Here is a 23820-nt window from a genome sequence, read left to right as displayed (position 1 = left end):
CATCATACCATGCAAAGTGCTTCCCTGTCCTCTGAGCAGAATAGCCACAATGCTTTCCCCCTATTGCGCCCCCTACTGGTGACTATGAGCCATCATTGCAGTCCATTTCACATAGCAGGTATGTACCACTACTTGAATTTTATCTACATTAGCTTCACTGTGAAAACTGCATCTGCTTTTAATGTAAAAAAAAAAAGAAATAATCATTGACAGCGATGCTGGATGATGAAAACACCGTTTTGGAGGAAAAAGCTTTGGAAACCCTCAATGAATAGAAAATGACGGAAACATTTACTTTGAAACATTAGAACTAATTGCAGGTTGTTTTTAGTTGAGACAATGGGACAATGCAATTGGTTTTCAAAAGAAGAATAAGCAAATTATACTACTAAAATTTGTCAGCGTTTTAACACAATTGTCTTCTTTACTGGAAGTGATGTAAAAAGCTAAAAGAGATTTAAAATACCTATGGTGGTCACCTTTACAATGGATCCTATGTTCTATAGAAATGTGCAGACATACAAACAGGTGTAAATCTACGTTTGCTAAAAGCAGGACTGGAGTTATACATTTTAACCAAATCATAGATGACCTATTGATTCACAGGCAATTTTAGATAATTATTGGCCCCAAATTATCAAAAAAATAAAGAGTAAAATAATCCAAAAACATTAAGATAAAGTCACTGACAACATGAATTTAGAAATTAACCAAACACTTTTAAAAAGTAGCAAAATACACAATTTTAATATATCCAGAAAAGCAAACAGGCAGAGAAAAGAGGCCGCTAATTATTTCCCTGATTAAATATATTTTGAACACAGAAAAAAAAATGAAATGGGGGCACTGCACCAATTCAAAGGGGGCCTGGATCCAAGGGAAAACATGGCAAAAAAAAATCCTTTGAAATAAAAATAAAAAGGGCAATCAACTTGTTCCATTTTCGGCAATCAATATATTGATAGCCGGTGCTTTATTGCAGCAGTGGATATATTCAAACATGAGCGTACAGGGTTAACAGGAAGCAGACCTTTGTGTCACACGGTTCATGCATTAATAAAGCTTTTTGCCCGCATTCTTCAAGCCCCCGCTCTTTATTGCCACGGAAACAGTGGCAACTTGGCACGTCCAGACACCTCTGCAGCTCTCTGGGCTTCAGTCGCCGTCACGCTACAACAAGCTGCCAGCGCATAACATTCAACTCATCTTCTCTGCTTTTGATCCGCATCACTGACAGTCAGCAGACGCTACTAACAATTCTTCCTCTTCTACTTCTTCTTCTCCTTCACTTCTGTGACTTCCTTCAACCTGTTCTTTCAGGAAATGAAGTTGGTTTGTGGGATGATGCTCTCCACCTTGTGATCAGCTGGATTTGCCGTCGCCTCGTAGCTACAGATCGTCACCTCGTGTCTGTGAGCCTTGGAATGATATAAAAGAGACGACAGGCTGATTTTGGGGATTCCAAACGATGCAAAAAATCCGCCACGCATACATTTTTCAAATGTGGAAATCCTGAGCATCCACGTGCATGAAATTTGACAGACAGAACACGCCTTGCTTTCAGTGTTTTAAAAAAATTGCCAATATTTACCGGTGTCGAATATGGCGTACCTCAAGGGTTGGTTCTCGTTACCTTTAAGGTGTTCTTTCCTATGCTGTGTTTGTCAGGTTTTATGTGTCTTAGCGGCTAATTTAGCAGCTAGATTGTCAGCGGAGATGACCTGAACATCGCACAACCTAACCCGTAAAGCCCAGCTTTCCGAGGTCACCGTTCCCTTAAAATCAAGGACGTTGGTGATTTATTGGACAACATTCTGTCACCTGCGCGACATTGCTCAAATCAGATCCTACACAACATTGGTTGATGTTAAATGTTAAATCAAGCTTTAATTCAGATACGTGTTTATATTTTAATCTCACAATGACCAGGGGGAAGCTCCTCAGATATGTGACCTTGACAAAGTAAAGGCTGAGGCTGATGGCAGTTTGGTACATTTGGTCAATTGCCACTTGCAAATTACACAGAAACACTGCTGAACCACGACATAATACATCATGGTTGAATTCTTTGTTACTTGAGTCTTGAGAAAATGAGTTGAGTCTTGAGAAACTGACCTCTGCGTATTCTCCCCTCAGGCCGATGTAGTAGATCCGGGTGTTCTCTGCTCCGAAGTTCTTGGAGATGTGGATGGAGAGGTGCTCGACGTTGGAAAAACGCGTGATCCTAAAGATAACGAAAGGAGACGGATAGGGGGGGTGACAACCCTGAAAAAAAAACAAGGACTCTAGAAACGCTCAAAAGAGGCGGCAAGGCGGAGAAGATTAGCGCTGAGTCAGACAGCTCCTTTCAAATATGTGAATAGAGCTCCGCTACAGTGACTCATGAGTGCTTAAATAACGTGGCAGTAGAAAATGAATTAGATATCAGTCATTCTGAATGGCAGTTGGTTCTCATGTCCTGGGATGCAACTTCAAGACTCGCAGAAAAGGCAGGCACCTGCTTTATTGATCGCCCCGAGGCAACGAGTGCACCATTGATTATAGACAATCGGATATTTCAGAAACAGGCCCTTTGAGGGTGATAAACATATGTTGGGCTGCACGCTGAGATTAGGAGATTAAATTACCATGCTGCTTTCCAGGGAAAGCAAATCGACTACGTGAGTTTTATAAATGGTGAAAAACAGCGTAAGACCTTATTTCAAAGCTCTCATTCGCTTCACTTTGCCATTTTACTAATCAGCCATATTTAAATGTAGGACGCCACACCGGTTTTCCATCCTCAACCCAGCAGCCGCTCTAAGAAAAAGACCTATTTACTTGACAAAGTTGTGTCGCCAAAGCGTTTTCTTGAGGGAGGGAGACCTTATCATATCACCTTATCTCGGTTGGATTCGAGCGGCAGCCAAAGAGGCCCAGATTAATCTCGGCGAGACACCGGGACTGTTTCTAAATCTGCTCTGATGGGAGGATGTGCTTCCTGCTGCCTTCCGCCTTCCCCCCGTGGTGATCTGTACTGATGTGTTTAGCGTCAGACAGCAATAATAATTGGTTCGCCATACCTTAGTGATGGCAGATGGTATGTAAAAACAGATGCATAAAAGTATATTTTCTCCCCCCGGTGCTTGAGGGACCAAAATGTCTTCACAGTGGGATATCGTTCCAAATAAGCAGATGACGCAGGTGAGAGGCGGCGTGGATGATAGCATTTTCACATAGGACACGGGTGACAATTTGAGAGTCGCGATGGACTTGGATCTAAGAAATGTTTGGATTTTGGTAACGTTCCCTCTCCCCCCTCTGTCAGGGACGGGTTCTGTTGTATTTCCTATGCTCTCACTTGGTGGGGTACTCCAACTCGGCCCTGGGATCCCTGTTGATTCTGAAGGCCTGCTCAGGTTCCCTGCCGGTGTCGTCGAAGGACATCTGAGGGATGTTCTTGAACCTGAAACGGAACAACACACTGTGAGCACATGTAGGAAATACCTGACGGTCTTTGTTGTGATGGTAAATGACTTGGCCCGAGTCTGGGGACGGTACATCCCCAGACCCCGCAGGCTGCAAACACTGCAGCTTCCAAATGACCTGGTGCTGGACTCGGACGTAATGGCAGCTGCTTTAGCAGCTACTAAAAGGTGTCAGACAACCAATTCGCTTTTCATTTTAAATAAACCTCGATATTTTTGCCGGGCACTTTCGTGACTTCTCTCATTTTGAGCTTTTCATGGATGCGTGGGAACCCTTTTGACCACCCCCTCCAAAAACAGTATCTATTCAGGAATTCTTTAGCGAAAGAGAGCCTCTATTTTGCAGGAACGCCCTGAGCACATTCAGCCCTGGAGGCCGCTCAATAGAAACAACAGCCTGGTCTGCTGCGGAGCACCTCATGTGAATCAGTTGTGTGTGTGTGTGTGTGTGTGTGTGTGTGTGTGTGTGTGTGTGTGTGTGTGTGTGTGTGTGTGTGTGTGTGCGTGTGCGTGTGCGTGTGCGTGTGTGTGTGTGTGTTGGGGGGGGCTTGTTGCGTTTTCATTCTGCTTGTCCGGATTGTTTCTTACCAAATTGTTTGATGTGATGTTTGTGTTTTATTTTCTTCATAAATTTTGGATACTAATGAAATTTTGAATGGTGAAATTTTGCCAGGTTTGGTGTGAAAAGGTAAATGACATGTTCCGGGAGTAGCAGCGGCCTCGACTGCCCTTGAATCCAAGGGAACATTGGGCTCAAGGAGACTATTCCCCTCGGATGAAATTAATTCCAAACATTGTTGGCGCCCTGAAAACCTTGAGACACAGCGTGTAACTAAACGCATGTTGCAGCAGTTTAAGAAATTGTTGAAATTGAATTAACTGCAGCTAAAAAGTATAGTTCGGGAAAAAAAAAACACACACAACTGTGAAGTGAGCTGGATAAATCTAGCCTTACAAAGACTTTTATCGTCATTTAGCTTTATATCAAATTAAATACTGTGGCTAAGAGCATAGCAGGGAGATTGACAGAAATAATATGTACATATAAAAAATTGGGATGGATTAGCATCTAGCTTCTAATGACTTAGCACAGAGTTTTACCTATGGAAACGTCACTTGAAATATCATGTGTATGTCAGCGCGCTTGTACTCTCAGTTTACAGAAATGGTTTTTGTTTTCTTTTTTCGCAAAGCTTGCAACTAATTTCTCTCACATCCCTTTTGGTTTGAAGCAGCCCAGTCTCAAAGACTTCCTTATATCACAAAGAAACATTTGTTCATTCACGTGTTGACTTTAATAAAACACATTCACGCACACAGAGGGGCTCGTGTGTGCCACACTCACAGTCGTATCTCGGCTGGATGAGAGTCGTCGTCCTCGCCTGAGATGATGATGCCCTTCAGCTTCACGCTGCCTGTAAAGCTACAAGAGATGAAACACAGTTCCCTTCAGGGACAATCTTTGCCTTAGCAGACGCCCTCGGGACGGAACAAAAGCATTCGGACGCCTTTTGAAAGCATTAAATATCAGCCGTTCATCACTGATCCAACGCTTTACGTGTACAGTTTAAGATGTGGTTCATCGATTTTCATTTCTTAATAGTACTAAACCCTTTGCACTGTGCATTAACGCATATGAAAATTATTTAACAGTTCAACTGTTGTTATCAACAAACTGTTTCGACGAGCAGTAAAGGACAAAAGCACGCGTGTTCATCCATAACAAAAGATCACACATATCGAAAACTGATGATGATTCTTATTTGGGTGAAACTGACACCGCCGGACTTACGGGACGTTGAACAGCAGCTCTTCGTCAGCATCGCTTTCCACGTACTGGAAAAGGAAGCGCACAAGTGAAATCAAAATGAGGTGACTGTGTCTTTTTTCTTTTGCTTTTTTTAAAACAGTTTTATTTCACTGCCACCTTATATCGATTATGGTGGAACCCGCCTGATTGATCAAGATGGCAGGAAGTGGTCCATTTTTAGCTTTCAGGTCAAACAGCTGTCTGTTAAGACCCATGCTGCGAGGAATACACACTTTCTGTCTGAAGATTTAGTGACTAAAATAAAGAAAATATCTCCATCTTGTATGGTCTCGATCGGTGGTTTAATCCTTTTCCGGGCATCTCGTATCAGAAACGAGTAACGTGAAAAAATGACTCCATCAGAGTAGAGATGTACACTGACGGTTTCAATTTACAGACAAACAGTGGAAATGCATCGACTGACATGGCAGTTTGTTTGCATTAAGAGATTAGGGGCATAATTTGATACACAAAATCGATTTATTGTGCAAACATTTCAACCAGCTAGAAAAGGAACATCATCTGCAGGACAGTTAAACCAAGCTGTTTTCCTTGAAAGTTTATATCAGGACCCAACAGTTATTTACTTGGGAGAGATAACTTTGTTCTTAATTAGGTGAAAAATAGAAAATCATTATTTCAAAATACAGGAAGAAATGTTTCTGTCGAGAATACATCTTATGGCTTTTATTCGAAATGTATAAGATGCCCATTGAAATGTAGTTTATTTGTTTTATTGTAACATTTTCCTGTGGTCGTCATTTAAAACACTATCATTCTGTGTAAAAGGCCTTGTCCATTTCGCCTGCAGATTTATCCAGTGTCACTTTTAACTCATTATTTCTACTTTTCTAAAATTAAACCACCAATGAATAAACACGGCGCACGTTTTTATCTAAAAACGCCGAGTCATATTTGGCATTTTAATTCAGCAAAGGGCAGCTGTTTCTGTGTGTTCGTGTACGTAGGTTGGTGACAAATCCTAAAATTATTTCCATTCAAACGTATCATTATTCTGCGAGCAAACGAGCAATAATACTACTGCTACTATTATTATTATTATTATTATTTACAATAAAAACGACAATTATAAACCCGACTATTCATAATAAAAGCAACATTTTAAATAATAACAATAATTAAAACATTATTCATATTAATAATGGTTATTATTATGACAATGGAAATATCAAGATAATGTTGATCATTTTGGAAAGAGATGTTTCCACGCCTTACTTCCGTAAACAAAGCACATTGCTAGTAAAGTTTTGTTTACTTCGCAAGTCCTAGCCCGCCATGACGCTGCACTCTCCGGTAGACACAGGCACCGACGGCGGGGGTTCGCGTCCCTGGAAAACGACGACGGACACCGGCGGATTTTGGTGTCGTAAGACCGGCCCCGGAAGCTCCGAGCTCCGTTACCTTGTTCCGTTCGTTCCGCTGCTCCCACGGTTTGAACACCACCTTCCCGTCGCCGTCCCTGCTCTCATTCAGGCACTGCAGCCTCTCCAGGTCGATCCGTTTGTACAGTCCGTATTCCAGGCCCCTCTCGGCGGGTTGGTGCTCGCATTCGCACCCGCAGCCTTGCCCGTGGCTGTGACCGTGACCGGACATCGAGCTGGATTTACGGGAGGCTGAGATTCGGTAACGGCTTCGCCGGTAGTTGTAACACTCCGAGACTTTCAGGCGAACTGCTCTTTATTGGAGACGAAGAAGTTTCACTTTAAAGCGTGAGCCGAACTCACTTCCGCGTTAAGCTAACTGGAGTGTGACGTTTCCTGTTTCAATTTTTCAAAATAAAATCACACGCTCGCTTTTGTTGACAAAAAAGGTACCGAGTCACACATTCTATCAAAATTTTAATTGGACGTTTTTGTGACTAATTCAGAAACATGTCCTCCTTTTAAACATTGACAGTAAGATATATTAAATTAAGAGAGTATATATGTATATATACATACATGTATATAGATATACAAACGTATAATTGAAAAAAAAATTGACCCTTTTTTAAGTATTTCTTTATATGTGCATTTGTATTTTAATACCTATTTGTAAGAAAGTCTTAACTGCTTTTAATTCTCTAGAACAGGGGTCGGCCACTTTTAACACCCAGAGAGCCACTTGGACCCGGTTTCCACGGAAAAGAGCCGCAATTACTTTTTGACATCTAAAATAAAGGTAATATTGTATAAATTGCTTTTTATTACCTTTATACTTTGTATAAACAAATGTGGATTATGTTGCTCATGAAATCCACGAAGTGCTACAGAGAAAATTAATTTTTATTTATGTGATGAACACATTTTGAACATTTTGAGCTTTGGGCCTCCAGAGCGTGTAGCGGAGCCTTGACCTGACTTTTAAAAATAAATTAATAAAATAAAAAATATATCAAATTAAAAAAATCACTGTGTAGGTAAACAATAAAAAGAAATATTTGTAAGATATCTTCATAAATATTTATTTTACCTGGTTAATGGGACTAATTTTATTTAAATATTTCAAGATCACAATAATCTTCCAATTAGAACTGAAATTAAAAAAGGAACTAACACAAATAAAATACAGTTCAATACTTATAAATTATTTTCTCAAGCCACCCGGAACCGCAGTGTAAGGATAAGAGCCGTAAGTTGCCGATCCATGCTCGAGAAATTATTCTCACGTATGCTTTTATTTTGGAGAGCGCTGACTAACTGGGTCAAGTGCAGCTTCATATGTTAACGAGGATTGTGTGTTACCTTTTTGCAATACTTAATTATCTGTCTTCGGTCATTTTACTGATTTTAACAAAGGGACTATTTACTATTTCGTGAATTTCTAAATGTACACGTTTTTGGCAAAATCTTAATTCGCTGTTTATTCAAATTACTTAAGAAAATACAAAATCAGTTAAACCTTAAAATAGTATTTGTTTGAAGTATGGATTAAATCATTTGTTATAATTAAATACAATATTTATTTTTTTATTGAAACCACACACAATGACTTCTGCACACAGGCTATAAGGGCAAAAAGTCAATTTTAATAAAAATGACCATATAACATTTATTAAAATCTAATAAAATTACAGTTTTTAATCTACCACCTTCAGGGCCCAAGTTGTGGGTTTCCAGGTCCCAGTAAATAATATATGTCATAAATACATTTTATCATCATTGCAGATTCAAGCTGGAGAAGTTCAGTCAAATTCCTTCCTTTCATGTTTTTTACCATGTTCTTCTCTTCCTTTGCTCGAGCTGTTCATCACAGTGAAGCAGATAAAGACGGTGGGGGCACATTTGACAGCAGGGGAACATGGGGTGGGAGGGGGCCCAAAATTGGACAATTTTGTGTATCATTGCATGAGTGTGTGTGTGTGTGTGTTTGTGTATGGGTGTGTGTGTGTGTGTGCAGTTCATCATTTGAATCGTAAACATTAAAAAGACGCACTGGGCAAAGTCTGTAATTAGTGATGTGTGTTTTTAAAAACAAACCCGACAATGACTGTTTCAGGTGCAGTCTAAATGCTGCAACTGATTTTTGTCACTCTGTCATCCAGGTCAGAAAAGAAAATGGAAAAAGAAAAAAAAAATTAAACAGTGTCATGTCTTCCTAATGTGGTGTTTCATTTCATCTTCACTGAAACCAAGGAATGACCTAAAGAAGAAATTCCTTTTTTACCTTCCCCCAAAAAAACCTAGATTCCTGGAGACACAGAAATGTAACAGTCTGCTTTACTGGTCCTTTGTTTCCATTAAAAGCCTCTTTTAAAAAAAAAAAACACAGACATTGCATCCACTGACCGTAGTGTTAGATTTAAATATATAATTTAAAAATAAATTGGAAAGGTGTTATTGTTTAAAACCTTTTTTTTCACCAATTCTACAGAGTTCATGATACGGATGGTAAAAATTATGATATGCATATATGTGTGTACGTGTGTGTGTGTGTATGTGTGTTTGTGTGTGGGAAGTGGAGAAGTTTCCAATGAAATTGAAGCTTAAATTAAGAACACAGGTGGAAATCATAAAATACATTCAGTCCCTTTCATCCTATCGGCGAGAGAATCTGTTCTTGAACGCTTTGATAGTTTTGGCCATCATGGGGGCGATTTCTGCCAAAGGTAAACACAAAGACAAGGTGAGACGTGACGCCGCTTTTTCCAGGAAACATTTTACTATCACAAATTCTAGGTACATCACACACACGTACTTTTGACCTGTGGCTTGTCCCGGGCAGCGTGTCCTCCTGCTGCGACTCCAGCACCGGCGCCCAGTGCCGAGGGCCGGGACGAGCTGGCGGGAGGGTTGCTCAGCAAGGATGAGGAGCTGCTGGGTTCACCGGAGTAGTCAGTGGTGGCTGGTCTTATCCTGCAAGACACAATGAGAACAGATGTGGAGAGCAGAACACGAACCCTTCTGCTGGAGCACAGGACGTTGTGGATGTTTGAGTCTTTCTACAATGAAAATGTTAATTAATAGCCTGAATAGTGGTTTTGCAGATCATTATATAACAGTGGAGCTGGCAGTTTACCCTGCGGGTATTAAATACCCTAATTTTATCCTGTGAGATAGTTGTGTGACATTTTAACACAGTAAGTGTACGAATATCAGATGAGTAGCAAACAAAAAAAAACAAAACATAATTTTGCAAGGTTACAGCCACCTTGACATTTCACCACCCGACTGCAATCGCTTCATCAGGGAGTCAAATGGAAATTAATCCCCTTCGGCTTTTCTGGCAGATCACGGATGCACAAGCAAAGTGGACAGACGGCCCTGACACACAAGGAAACGCTTTCATTTTTGACCGTTCTTGTGGTAAAACGTGACTAGTTTCCCGGCAGGCTGTCGCCACAACGATCCAGACTTCTTTTAACGCTCTGGGTTTCATGCGTCGCTGCGACGTTTGAGACCAGATTAGGTTGCTGCCTTTATCCCATCGCAACAATACTCTATTGTTCTCCCGGTTATGTTGAGCTGGACACTTATCAATATCAGGTGCTAATGAGATGAGATGTACTTTAATGTACTTGGGAAAACTGTTCAAGTACATTAAGTACAAATGTAACCAGGTTTAAATAATACCAGGATGTGAGAAGCGCTAAAAGTATAAATAGGCCTGCTTTAGAAGTGTGCCTTCTGAGATATGTTTTAATATAGAAGAATTGTGTTCAATCATTGTGTCTTAAAATGTATTCGGTATCATAGATCGATCTTTTAAAGGTCAAAAAAAATATGCAGGTGGTGGGATTGTAAGGGATTACTTGAAAAGTATTGTGGTGTCAACAGTTTAATCTCAGGTTTGTCATATAGGGTACTGCAATAAAATTCACATTTGTAAAAAGGTGTCCATTGAAAATAGTTCCCGAAAAATCAGTTAACATTACACTCCTACTTACTTGATGGGAGCAGAAGCCATGATAGAAGCAGAAGAGGAACCGTCAGAAGTGCCAAACTTCTCTTGGCGGCGTCTGACATCGCGTGGCGGCTTCGCAACGGAGTTCACAAACGCCATCTTTACTTGTCGCCCTGCCAGGACACAAAACAGTAATGGCATTAAAACACTTGAAACCTCAGGTAAAAGTAACAAAATTATCCAGTCAGTCCCACCTTTGGGTTTGTTGGCGTGTGCGGAGCTGATGTTCTGGGTCAGCATCCTCAGCCTGGCCTCGCGCTCGTCATGCAGCCTGAGGTACATCTCCCGCCAGGACTCGTACTCCTGAGGCGTCTCACGCTTGAAGTCCCGCTGACAGTGACGCATCCACAGCTCGTCGGAGTCCTCCGTGAACCACTGAAACGACGAGGCAAATATCTTGTCAATGTTTCTGAGAAGCTGATGGCGTTGTGGTAAACAGAACAAAAGATGGGTGACACGTTCACTGTGAAGGTTATCATCCAACAAAAAATGCACCACTTAAAGTTTTTATTCAATTTATTCCCCTAAACAACTGACCTGCCACTACTACTGATTTTAAACAAGAAGTTCTGTGCCTCCATTGTTTTCCCCCCAAGTGCTTGGACAATGATAATCAGATCAAAATTCTGAAGCTGAGGAAGGTGTCTGATATTATCTTGACATCTTTAGCAGCCATCCTGCACAGCTGGTGTAATAACTGTGAACCATGTTACATCTGCGCTGGCTTTCGAGCATTTCTAAAAAAAAATTAAAATTAAAAAAAATAAAAAGCTCCAGCCCAAAGCAGCAGTCTGTCCTCAACAGTGGCTCACACGGCACGGGAGCGTAGGGGTAGCAGATGGAACAGAGTCACGCACATGTTACCCAGGTTCTCTGCCATCCTCATCCTTTTTGCATGATTTACATTTAATCAATACATTTTTGTACACCACCTCCATGGAATATGCTTAGAAAACAGTGGATGGCTTTCTTTAAGAGAAAAAAAACAGGGGGGATACGACCTTGAACAGCTTCCATTGAAATTAATGAAGGCTGGTGCAGTGACAAAAGGAGAGGGCGTAGTCCCCGAATAATTCAGGCAAAAACATGTTTTTTCCCCCTTCAATCCTCCCACTCAACACCCAAACAGAAACACGGATAATTTAAAGAGGAGCCAATCTGTCAATCGACCTGACAATTACAGTCCGCAAAGTGAGAGATAATCGCGCCTCACTTTTCGGGATTGGGAGTCACCTGGTTGCTCTGCTCGATGCGATACAGCTGCTCGGGAGTGCAGCGCTCCAGAACTGGTTCCAGGATCTCAAACGGCACTCCGCCCACCTCCGCGATGGCTGAAAACACGACAGCACACGGTCACACCTGGGTCAAATCTAGGCTTCGAAAGACTCTTGCAGACGAGACGACATTTCTTGACAATTTTCAAGTAGAAACGCTACAGTGAGTTCAGTTGTATTGCTCACAGTCAATGTTGTTCTGCAGCACGCGGATGCACTGCTCATACAGCGTCATCATTCTGGGCAGGTAGGAGGTCTTGGATCCCGAGTAGACCACCATTTTAGAGTTGAACCGCTTCCCAGTGAAGCCAGCATCTTCTTCATCGTTGCAGACAGCAACTGAAAGAGGGAAAGAGGTGAGACGTGTTAGTCGGCAGGCCGTTACAAACAATGTATATATGATAAGTAATTCCAAACAAATCCAAAAAACAGACACAATAGTATAGGCAAGCAGCAATCTTAATTTCTGAAAAAAAAAGCATGACATACATGAACTAAAGAAAATATTATCCAGTTCTTCTGTAAAGTAAATTTGATCCCATCTGTTAGGCTTCTTTATTCAGGTTATACATGGAATAACAGATCCATAATTCCAACAAAAGAGACTGGAAATCCCCGCCTGACCAGTAAGATTCTTGGAGAGTATTCCTGGAAAAAGTGGTATTGGGTGAGGGTCCAGATTGAGAACGATTCAGACACATTCTGATAACTGACACCAAGAGGCAGTGAAGACTATGGGGGAGAGAAGACTTGCTATGTTGGGGCTGGAAACCCAATCAAACAATGTGGGCTCGACACCCTCAATTGGGGGAAAGAGGCGAACAGCGTCTGGTGTGTCAAACTGGTGCTTGGTTCTTAGAATGTTACCTCTCTGTCAGGGAAGGAGCTAGAGGTGGTGCGTGATGTATAGCTGCACCAGCTGGAAATAGCTGGACTTTTTGTGTAGCATTGGCTCTGAGATCAAGATCTTGGAAAGGGATTGGCCTCTAGTCTTTTCTGAAGGGGCTCAGGGGGGAAAGGCGTTGGTCTGGTTTAAACGTACTCACACATCCCTGGGTGAACGGCAGCGTGTGGGGAGTTTCACCCCTGAGACAGATTAGGTCACATTCTTGCAGTTACGTAGGGAGGAGAGGATCACCGATGGCCATTTGCATTGATCCAACAAACAATCCATCAGCTTTCTTAAGAGTCCAACGATCAATAATGGACTTTATATTCGTATCATCAGATTTGTGGCTGTACATCTCGAACACTGAGCTAAAGGAAGAAACAGAGCTGTCAACTGTGCGAATGTTGCTGGAGCTCGTGTCCTCCTTCTTGGCGCAATGTCAACTATGTTTTCAATGCGTGCTGGCTATACATGGGCTGCCAATTTTGACGGATTCCGCATGCGGTCTTCAGATAGGAGTTCTAGGCACAGTCTGCAGGAGGAGAGCCGGTACCTCCATGTTGGAGCCGATGGTTCTTTCCTGGAAACCAGAGGGTTGTCCTCCACTGGGGTGGACATACTGCCTCAAGTAAAGGAGTTAAATTTTCTTGTAGGAAGGAGGGTTAACTGGACAGGTGCAGCATCCATGGTGCTGTGTAAGCTGCATCAGCCTGATGTAATGATGAAGGAGCTGGGCCAAAAAGGGAAGCTGTCATTTTAACCAGTCCATTTATCTTCCAACTCAGCTTTAGGTCATGACTGAAAGGAATGCGCTCTTGGATAAAAATATCTCCTTGTTACTCTCTTCCAAAGGACGGGAGGGCCAGGCCTTCTAGAAAGTGTGAGACGTTCAGATATCCAGTGGGAGGCTCCGAGTAGAACCACTGCTCCTTTGTGTTGAAGGAGTCAATTGGGGTAATACAGGCAACTAATAATGACGCCTCCTGTTTGAGGTGTTCCAGGCACTTGCACGTGGCGGGAGGCCCTGCTGTCAACTTAGAACAAGCTGAGTATATCCCATCTGGCCAGGGAACACCATGGGGTCCCCCAGGGAGAGCTAGAGTTCATTGCACGGGACACTGGTGCCTGGGTCAGACTACAACCTATCCAGGTCAAGGAGTGGGACTGATCATGATACAAATAATGAACTGAATTTATGGATGAGTCAATGAATACATTAAAAATTAATAAAATCTGATTTTGAAGGGCATTGATTGTTAAGAGGAAAAAAATCCAAATCCAATTCTTCCAAATTTTCAACTGCACAGTATATTCAGTAACACTAGTGGAATTGAAGACCATCAATGGATGTTATCTCATGAGGATTGCTGTGTTTTCAAGAAAAAAAAATCAAAAGGAAATTCATTGAGACTTGATCAGAGTTTGCATTCAAATTGAATGTCAGTAGGTGATCACGCAAGACTAGTGAGATATTGCTGTTTGAATTTCAGATAATGTTTAACTGGAGGTTCAGGCCTCTGAAGCTGCAGGTACACAAACACAAACGGCTCAAAATGGCCCACTCGTCATGCGTTCAGCTGAGCATACTGAATAGCCATTAGTTAACAAGTGGTGTAATGCGAGTGTTCTGAACATTGAATCTATCTGTTGGGCTACAAAACACTGTTTCACAAGTAGCATAAAGTGCTGATGCCAATAACCCTTAAAAAAAGCTTATGAAACAGAAAACAATGATCTGGAACTTTAGAGGAGTTTGGTTTGAACATAACACGGGTACCTAGAAATTAAATTATATCAAAATTTGAAGCTGGGCCTCTACCTTTCCGTCTCTGAGGCGACAGCGGCGTGACGTCGATTGAGGGCAGAGGTCTGTAATTGGGCTGAATTGCTGGTAGCGGAATTTCGGGGAGTGATGGCACGGGCTCTACCACCTGCAAACGCATTAAATCATCAAGGTCTGCAGTCTAAATTTACAGTCAATTCTTAATTATGGTACAAAAATTGTGACAGTTGTTATGACAATAAATAACTAAATCACTTTTTTATAATCCTTCTAGGCAGAATGAACATCTTTTTTTTAGGGATATCTGCTAAAACTCTTACCCTCCTGCGTTTTTCTGACACGGCTGGAGTGGGAATGGAGTCTTGATGTGACCTCTTTGTTCTCTGAGCACCGTTCGCCTTGCTTGCCTTGGAGGAGGAGGAGGCAGGGGAAGAGGTGGTCACAGGCTGCTGGGTGCGTGAATGATGGGAGGAGGGCGTGGAGGAAGAGTGACACGGCCGACTTTGTGACGAGGACGAGGACGCTGGCTTCTTCTTCTTCTTGACAGAGGTCGGGGCATCATATGTAAGAAATGACTCAAAGGACATGGTGGGGGTCTCAAAATCCTCCTCTTCTTCCTTGGTGGGCGAGTCCTTTGGGGCTCGCTGTCGCCCTGTAAGAGGTTATAAAGAGATACCGTTACCAGACATTTAATTTAACTTTTGTGTTCGTCCTGGTGTGTTAAAAAAATAATTAGATTTAAAAAAAGACTTGAAGCTCTTTCTTTGCATATTGATGGTTAGTAAACATTTTACAGCCAATACAGCTGTTAGCATTAGATAAAAAACCACTGACAGATTTTGTCTGTTAACTGCCAAAAGGGGAACCTTTGAAATAGGAGTGTTTTTTTTCATATTATTAAACAAATAAATAAATTTGACTGAAGCTGCTTTTGCTTTCAGCTTGTGGTACGAACATTACCAATGTGCCCACCAAGCTGTTGTGAGAGGTACAAAAAACGTTTGTGGGTTTTACTGGAGTTTCCTGTCGGCGGAGTCACTCTGCACTAGCCAAGCTAGTCATGTTAAGCTTTGCATTATGTTGATATAAATTGAATCTCATCCAATAGCCCATTGTGGATATTTGTAGTGGTAAAAATAGTTTTGGAAAATTATACTGGCAACATCCATACACCGGGCACTACCTGGCACTCACCTTCATCCCCTCCTTTTTTCTTCTCCTCCCTTTTGCTGTCATGTGAGCTGGACTTCTTGCTGTGCTTGCTGGGTTTCTGCGGCGGACTCCGCTCTCGGTCCACGCTCCGCTTCTTGAACTCCCCGCTCTCTCTTTCGCTTCCGTTACTCTTCACCTGCGCGTGACGTTGCCGCTGTCCCTCGTCCCTGTTTCGGTCACCATGGGAACCGTGGTGGTTCTTGCTGGGCTCTTTGTTTGGCTTTGTGTGACGGGCTTCTTTGCGAGGAGGGGGAGGAGGAGGGGGGCTTGGCTCTGGCTCGGGGCTCTCGTACTCATCTGACTGGTAGCCCCCTGGCTGTGGGGGGCTGTACTGCTCTTGCCGAGTAGGCGAAGGTGAGTAGGCAGTGTGGTAACCTCTCTCCTCCTCTTCCTCCTCTTCCACATAGGAGGGCTCTTCCTCAGGGGAGGGCTCACGAGAACGTTTATGAGAAGAGTAGGTGTGTGACCGCGAGGCCTCTTTCGGGTGACTGTTGGTGGGTCTGGCAGGAGAAGGTTGCGGTGGAGGGAATTTTCAACGGAGCAAAATAGAAAAAACAAGTCGGGGCATTCATCAGCTTTAGTACTTCGACACAAATGAAGCAGCAGAGATTTCGGACAAAATAGGAACGGTGTTTCATGTTCTTACTGTGTCTGAATTCAAGTAAGTTATCTTTTGGACTTGAAAGCAAATTGATATTAGAGACTCTTTCCTCACCCGTGAACTTCTGATTTTGAAATCATGGCACTGTAATGCCTTTCCATAAATAACACTGACTGGTTTGCAGGAGGCCATGCGTATGTTATCAAAACCATGAAGATTTTATAGTATTATCATTAACATCAGTATTAATGCTGCAGTATTATTACCTCATTATCTATCAAGGATGGCTTGCAAACAATTTGTACTTTTACAGGCTAGTGCCTGTGACAAGCTAAGGAAGAAGAAAAAAATAAAAATATAAATAAAAAAATCATGCACTATTAATTTTGTGCAACATGGTGATCCATCAACTTACACATCATCACACACATGCAACTATGAGTGCAGTAAAAATGAAGACACTGTGAATTCTCTGAGGACAGATGTGCTCTCAACGTAAAATAAAACCATTAATATTCAGCCAAAATAGGACTGGACTGGAATAGGACTGACCAATAAGGACAAACAATAGAACTATATTTATCAATAATATTTTCGGTTATGTCGAGAGAAAAAAAAATCACAGTAAGAATTTGAAAAAATTACTTTTGTTTGTATTTAGTACAACATTAACTTTATCAACCCCTGAAGAAAGGAGTAATTCAGAGGCATTCATGTCATATATGTGACTTTTCCACATACATAATAAATGGTCTGAAATAAAAAAGTTTTGGTAATCGTCTGCTAATTCCTTCAAAGTGTTTGGATGATTTCCAGCTGAGTTTTGGGGAAACTCATTACTTTATTAAATTTCAGGTTATATCATTGATTATTTGTACTCTATGTCTTAATTATTTTTTCAGGCAATGTTTGAAATTTTCTGAAGTGACTGATGGCCATGTGACGAAGAGAACTTACCAAGGAAGACGATAAATGGCATTCGGATGCTGACGGTGAAACTATGTATCACAATCATCACAATCAATCAACATTGGGGCGGGGAAAGGTTTACATATTTAACTCAGCGTGCCAAACGTACCTGTCTGCGGACTGAGGGACCAATTTCTTCCATTTGGCGACGAGATTTTTTGCCAGCTCAGCTGCAACTTCATGTTTTCTAAAAGAATTCACAGTCTTCCCCACGCCAGTTTCCTGGGGGAGAGAAACAGAAAATGAGTGCGTGTATGATTTCAACACCGAAACCTAAATGTATACCATAATTTCCGGACTATTGAGCGCACCTCAATATAAGCCGCATCGGCTAGCCAATCGCTATCTTGGGCTTCCTCCTGCGCACTAAAACCGTCAGAGTCGTCTCCTTCGATGTCGGAATTGAACGGACTCAGAATTTCCTGGTCATTTTATCGGTCCGATGTGACAGGGGTATATGTTTTAGCGGCGTGAAGCTCGTTAGCCCCCCCCCAAAAAAACACATATTAGCCGCATCATTGTTTAAGTGAAAAAAGTCGCGGCTTATCGTGCAGAATTTATGGTAGGTTAAATTGGAGAATGTGAAATGTCCGTCTTCACGTCAATGACACAAAGAGTTCCAATCGCACGGGAAACTCAGCCTGTGCCCATAAATTTAACTTTGACTTCTCTTATCATATCACTTGAGGCATCAATCCAGTGATCTAAGTGGAAGCCGGCATGTTCAGGCTGACATAAAAAACAACAGATAATATTAAAATGTAGAGGTAAATAGTCCAAATGATGAAGAAACAACAGGATCATGATTTTAAGACAGAAGTAAAATAATCTTTGTTTGGAGTTCATTCTTGCTTCAATAGCTGGAATAGGTTATCAAAAAAAAAAATAACACACTAGAAAGACTGATAGCCATATAATATTAAAAATGTTTACAGCTTATCTTTGCCACCATGCGTTAAAAGAGGCCATTAGCAGGTATTTTGTCTCTCGCTTTTCGGGAAGTGCTAGTCCATATTCAATTATCCAAATGAAAATGAAATATTCAACACGTTCAATGCTTTACACAAAATAAAATCCCTCCAAAAAAATGACCTTTTATATGACTTTAACTCTGAAACTAATTAAAGGTCTGCTTTCCTTTCTGCATTTGGCCAAACATGATGGACTCAGCAGTCACATGAGAAAAATCCAGTGAAATTGAATTAGAACTGCAGCCTCCAGGATGCAATACCCTTGTTTATTGGGGCTGTAAACTATTACTGTTCAGAATTATGGGCATGGGGACAAATGTAAATATTTATTCTACATTGTTGTTGTTGTTGTTGTTGTTGTTGTTCTGCTGTTTCTATTTAGCCATGTCATGACAAAATAAGAGGAGAATGAGCAATAAGTCACAAAAAATGCAAGCTGAGCCAAGAAAATCAAGAAGCCCAAAAACTGGGTTTTCAAGTGATAACCATTTTAATTTTTTGAAAAGGTGATTCACCTCAGTATCTATGGTTAAAGCCAATTCGCAATCAACTTTTCTACCTTGAATTGAGGTCGTGATTCAGTACTTTTCTTCTATTCATATAAACTGTGCAAATTCAGCAACAAACGTTTTAGATAAAAATCTGATTTCCATTGTCCTGTTTGTTTTTCTTACAAATCACAAGTCTATCTTTTTGCCTCATTGAAAATCCTTTGCCAGTCCTTTTCAGCTGATACCTTATATTCTCTTTGCTGTTACGGTCACTGAGCAGAATGACGCTGGACACGATAAGGCTGTTTTCAAAGCTACTGATTGAAGTGTAAATCTCTTAGCTCACTGAAAATACTATATCAAAACAAAATCAGACACTTTTTAACAAAATAATTATTGGAAAGGGGCAGTCATTGGTAATTACCTATCAGTTTACATAATAATTACTTCTATTGCAGGTATAACTGGATTTTATTGGCTTGTAACCTACAGTTACATCAGAGGGGGACAGGGCAAAGGTCACTGTGTGTTTCACTAAAAAAAAAAAAGGAACAGCATTACAATGCGTCACAGAGTTGCCCCTCTAATTTTTCTCATCATTTTAAATTTTGAAAAAGATCCTCTTCGCTGAATACCTAATGTTCTGAACACTCTTTGTATGCACACTTTTTTACATTTAGATTTATATTATGTTAAACGTATGTTCATTTGCTGTCAGCATTGGCACACCTCAATCGTTTGCTGTTTTTGCACTTTTGCCTCGGCCATCAACAGTCAACTTGTTTTTAATTTAAGTCCTAAAAAAGGGCAATGCAATCACTTCATTAAACTATTTGGGTGTAGTTGGAGAAGGCCTTTGGATCATTAGACCCAGATGCACTCACTGCACTCTTTGGGGCTATAGCACAGTGTTTGAATCAGGTCGATGTGACAGCTGTCTGTTGCCCTCTCACTCACTGCTACAATGACTTATTAAATTAAGCCGGCCGCTGTTTTCTGCCCTTAGTGGAAAAAATAGAGGCAAAAATGAAATTAAAGGATGGACAACCAACGGTCTGGTATGTCGGCAGCCTTAAAATGGAACAGGAAGCCAGATCTCAAACAATCAAATGATTTCAGCCCAGTCGATCGCCTGAGCCAAAAAAGTCTGACAACTCCGTGACCTCTTTTATTTATACATTGTGAACAATGAGTCGACAAATCCTCACCACCAGTATGTCCACTGTCATCGGAAGTTCTCCCAATCTCCTCAGGGTCTTCAGTAGCTGAAAAAAAAAGAAAGAAAATAAGCTGTTAACAGACACCATTGATTTAACTAGTCATAAAGACTTCTGATGTTAAAAAGATACCCGTGCAGCTCGTTGTTGAAGACTTTTCAATAGCATTTTCCCACAAAAGTATCAGTTAAGAAATATAGGTATATGACTATTAACAGACACATCTGATCCCTATATTACGTTGACACTTGTACTTAATACTCTTAATTGCCTATATCTTGTGGGGTCAAAATACAATGGTAGATAGCAAAAGATGGATGATAGGAAGTAAAAGTAGGTACCTCTGGCAGAAGACGTGAAAGTCACAGGTTCTTAACGTTGTGGTCATGATTTACAGTTGAGTTTACGTGCCTGCAACTAAGTTTTAAATATGTCACTGTGTGTTGGTTGCCTGCTTTTCAATTTGCAGTTTTGACCTTTAGGATCACTGCACTGAACTCTAAATCAAATCTCTACGTTCACAGGCATGTGGTACTTTCTCCATTGAGTAATACCAATTGTATCACTCCATTTGTTTGCTTATCACTAAAATTGTTCAAAATGAAATGATTCATACAGGAATGCCCCAAAGAACAAAATAGACAAAACCTTTTCTGTAGCCTTTTTTTCTGTGAAAGGTTTACAACATTGCACGAATTACTGGGCCACGATGATCAAAACAATTTGAGGAATACAGATTTAATCTCAATTTGGGAATGATAACTGGAATTCCAAGACAAAGGAAAACAAAAAGGCTCGCCAAATGCTGTTGCAATTCGACTGGGTATGAAACACTGCACAACAGACAATCTTGACTGTTTTTAAATTTTATTTATATATTTTTATGTCACTGCTATATCTCACCGCAGCCATTACGGCTCCATTTACTCCCGACTTCAGATTCAGCTTTGAGTGGCGATTGACAAACGTCGAGGATTAGCATATTCAGACTTTAACAAATATTCAGGCTTCAAGCAAACAAACGGCTTCTAATTTCACAAGTTTTAAGTGGAAAAGGGGCTCCGGCTCGGCGGAGGGACACCAGCGGGCTGGCGTCTTGCTTTGTTTTGGGAAGCACAGTTACATTTCGACATAAACAAAGGGACGTCGTCACTTGACATTCCGTGGCCTGTAAACTTCCTTGATATAAAATAAATGAATAACAAATAGCCCCGGAGAGGCGAAAGACAGGTGGCATAAACTGGGGTTGACAAATTCCGTTTCACGTATAAGGCCGGGAGTGTAAACTGTCACCGCGTTCAGCGCTAACGTGAGTTAGCTGGTTTGGCTAACGGCTACATTGGCCCCGAGCTTCACGAAAAGAAAACTAGATTCTTTTATCGATATTATCCGGTTTGCAAGTGATAACTGGCATGTGGGAGGTTACTATAGCTCGCTGTCTTGTATTGGTGTTGGCAGGGGGACAAAGAATTCGAAAGAAGTAACGTTATAACAAGTTAAAGCCTCTTCGTGACGTTCCCCGTGATGCCTTCACGGCGGTCAGAAAGTCATACAGCCATTCGACGTATGGAGATGAAATACCCAAATTCGTACTCATCCATAATGCCGTGCAATACGCAAATGACGTCCGGCGCGACGAATAAACTGAAATCACGACTTGGTTTTATATGAATGACATGGATTTTGGTGCTTTTTTGCATAAACACAAAAAATTATACATTATATGTTTTATTATTTAATACCAAGAGTCCGCTGAGCCCAAGTGCATATGACATGTATGGCATTGGTAGGAAAAGAAAAATGAGAAAGAGTAGTCACCTTCGATAACTCGAATCAGATTTCCTAGCGGAATGCGAGTGTCATTGGAATGTATTTGAAATACACCAAATTGTAAAACTGTAATATATCCGCGTGGTTATGTTGTAATGACGATTTGTCCATCGGCTCTCCGTAGTAATACAGTTGTTCCACATTGTTTGGGGTATGTAGGAAAAAACGTTAGGTCTTTTCCATGGCGTCCCATTTGCGATTTAAAGGATACATGGGAGGAGCAATACTCAATTGTCACAACGAAAAGCTGTGACACGTTGCCATAAAGGATTGTTTTATAGAATATTGCCCAAATAAAACATTACATTGCTGCGTTAGGTGAAGAATTACTAGTATTGGGAGCTTGGTGGCGGCCCGTAAACGCAGCATTAAAACGTTACGACTTTCAGGGACCCGCCGCGGCCTCGGCCTCAATTCGGGGTCCAGAGACAAACGGTCAAGTTACGGGAACAAGTCGGTGCCAAACTGCCGATCTCCCCCGCTCTGTCCCCAACAACCGTTACCTTTCGGGGTTCCGGACTCTCCAAGAGCCGGGACTGAAGTCTGTCCACTGTTTCCAGCAGGTCCTCCGCCATGTTTACTGCTGGCAACCTGTTCCCGGAAGCTACTTCATCTGGACAGTGGGGGCCGGTAGTAGGATCCGCCGCTCCGCTGACCGCTCCGGTAGTATTTAGCTGGCATCCAACGATATTGCAATGATACGGAAGTAAATTAAACTTTGAACAACAAAAGAAAAAATATTTCTGTGGGAAAATGAGGGTTAAACTCAAGTTTGAGCGTAAACGGTTTGCTCAACGGCGGAAGTACGTCACAGCACAGCTGAGTGTCACGCAATGGACAACTGCTGACGTCACCGAGGAGGCCTTTTAAATCAGTCGCGAGATATCACTTTCAAGTTCCCTGAATTATTTTAAAGCCAAACAATTTGTTAGTATTAATAATGTTCACAAAAGGTGCCCTGTTTAATAACACTGATTTAGGGTGTTATAAAAAGATTAATACAATAGCTTTTTATACAGCCGGTTTACTGTCTGATTGATTGAAAACACTGTTGGAATCAGTATTGGTGATACTTGGATATGTTTTTTTAAAATATGCAACATTTTGTGCGTGCTAAAAGGCAATGTGGCACACACTATATTATAAAATTGTTCATTCAGTCCAGCAGTTTATTACTAAATACGCATCAAATGTTTCTGCATATTGTCTATACTCTGATGATGGCACCAGAGCAGCTGCCTGATGATTTTATTTATGCATTTATTCTTGAAATTAATGTTGAAATATAAATGTTGAAAACACCTGTTATATGTAACAAAGATATACTCACAAATTCATTTTTTTAAATCACGGTGAGAATAGCGTGGGAATTTGTAATGTGCTAATGTTTTGTCAGTTGTTTTTTTTTATGCTCACTATATTTCTAGAAAGTCAAATGGTGTTGATCAATTTTCACCTTTCCCTTTCTCTTACAAATATTTGAAGAACTGCTAAATGAAAACTTTGAACCTCTATAATGGAAAATTATGTATAGCCACTTGTGTTCTTGTTTGGTCATTGTTCATTAGTTTTTGTCATTAAGTTTAAATCATTGTGTTTTCTAACACAAGTTTACTGAACAATGAATAAAGCGCTTCACTATCACAATACATGGATTATTATAATGGTTTGCTAAACTGGCAAATTAAAACATTATTATGAGGGCTATTGCAAATATCATAGAGCTACGAAATCTAATCTTAGAATTCTACATCCACTGTTCAAAAATATGTTTTATGCAGCTAATTGGAGACCATAAATTGAACTTTGAAGGTTTTTAATCAAATTATAAGATAAATACTGATTACAGAATACAAATCATTTGGTTTAAGACGATCGGTGATGTATTGCATCAGATAAATGC

General features: G+C 41.0%; 2 protein-coding genes across 3 annotated transcripts; both read right to left on the bottom strand.

The window, feature by feature from the left end:
- Positions 1–932: 932 nt before the first annotated feature.
- Positions 933–7041, bottom strand: pithd1 (PITH (C-terminal proteasome-interacting domain of thioredoxin-like) domain containing 1). The gene is made up of 6 exons (XM_086178352.1): positions 6700–7041; positions 5260–5303; positions 4813–4890; positions 3341–3445; positions 2116–2224; positions 933–1418 (listed from the first exon to the last, which is right to left on the bottom strand). Exons 1-6 carry the CDS (start codon positions 6889–6891, stop codon positions 1317–1319), a joined length of 630 nt encoding a protein of 209 aa, XP_086034478.1. The 5' UTR covers positions 6892–7041; the 3' UTR covers positions 933–1316.
- A 1244-nt stretch (positions 7042–8285) lies between these two features.
- Positions 8286–22563, bottom strand: eloa (elongin A). 2 transcript variants are annotated; one of them, XM_086178350.1, is made up of 12 exons: positions 22421–22563; positions 20079–20135; positions 17518–17630; positions 15821–16338; positions 14947–15278; positions 14663–14774; positions 12141–12293; positions 11914–12011; positions 10875–11055; positions 10664–10793; positions 9475–9632; positions 8286–9376 (listed from the first exon to the last, which is right to left on the bottom strand). In XM_086178350.1, the coding sequence occupies exons 1-12, from the start codon at positions 22490–22492 to the stop codon at positions 9315–9317; spliced, it is 1986 nt and encodes a 661-aa protein (XP_086034476.1). In that variant the 5' UTR covers positions 22493–22563; the 3' UTR covers positions 8286–9314. The 2 variants fall into 2 exon arrangements, with proteins under 2 accessions (XP_086034476.1, XP_086034477.1); XM_086178351.1 differs by lacking the exon at positions 22421–22563 and adding an exon at positions 20429–20669.
- Between the last annotated feature and the right edge of the window lie 1257 nt (positions 22564–23820).

This window comes from Fistularia commersonii, chromosome 30 (assembly GCF_037954325.1).
Source record: "Fistularia commersonii isolate RoL2024-O1a breed Wild chromosome 30, RoL_Fcom_v1.0, whole genome shotgun sequence".
Taxonomy (NCBI): Eukaryota; Metazoa; Chordata; class Actinopteri; order Syngnathiformes; family Fistulariidae; genus Fistularia; species Fistularia commersonii.
This window is presented reverse-complemented; position numbering and strand designations above follow the sequence as displayed.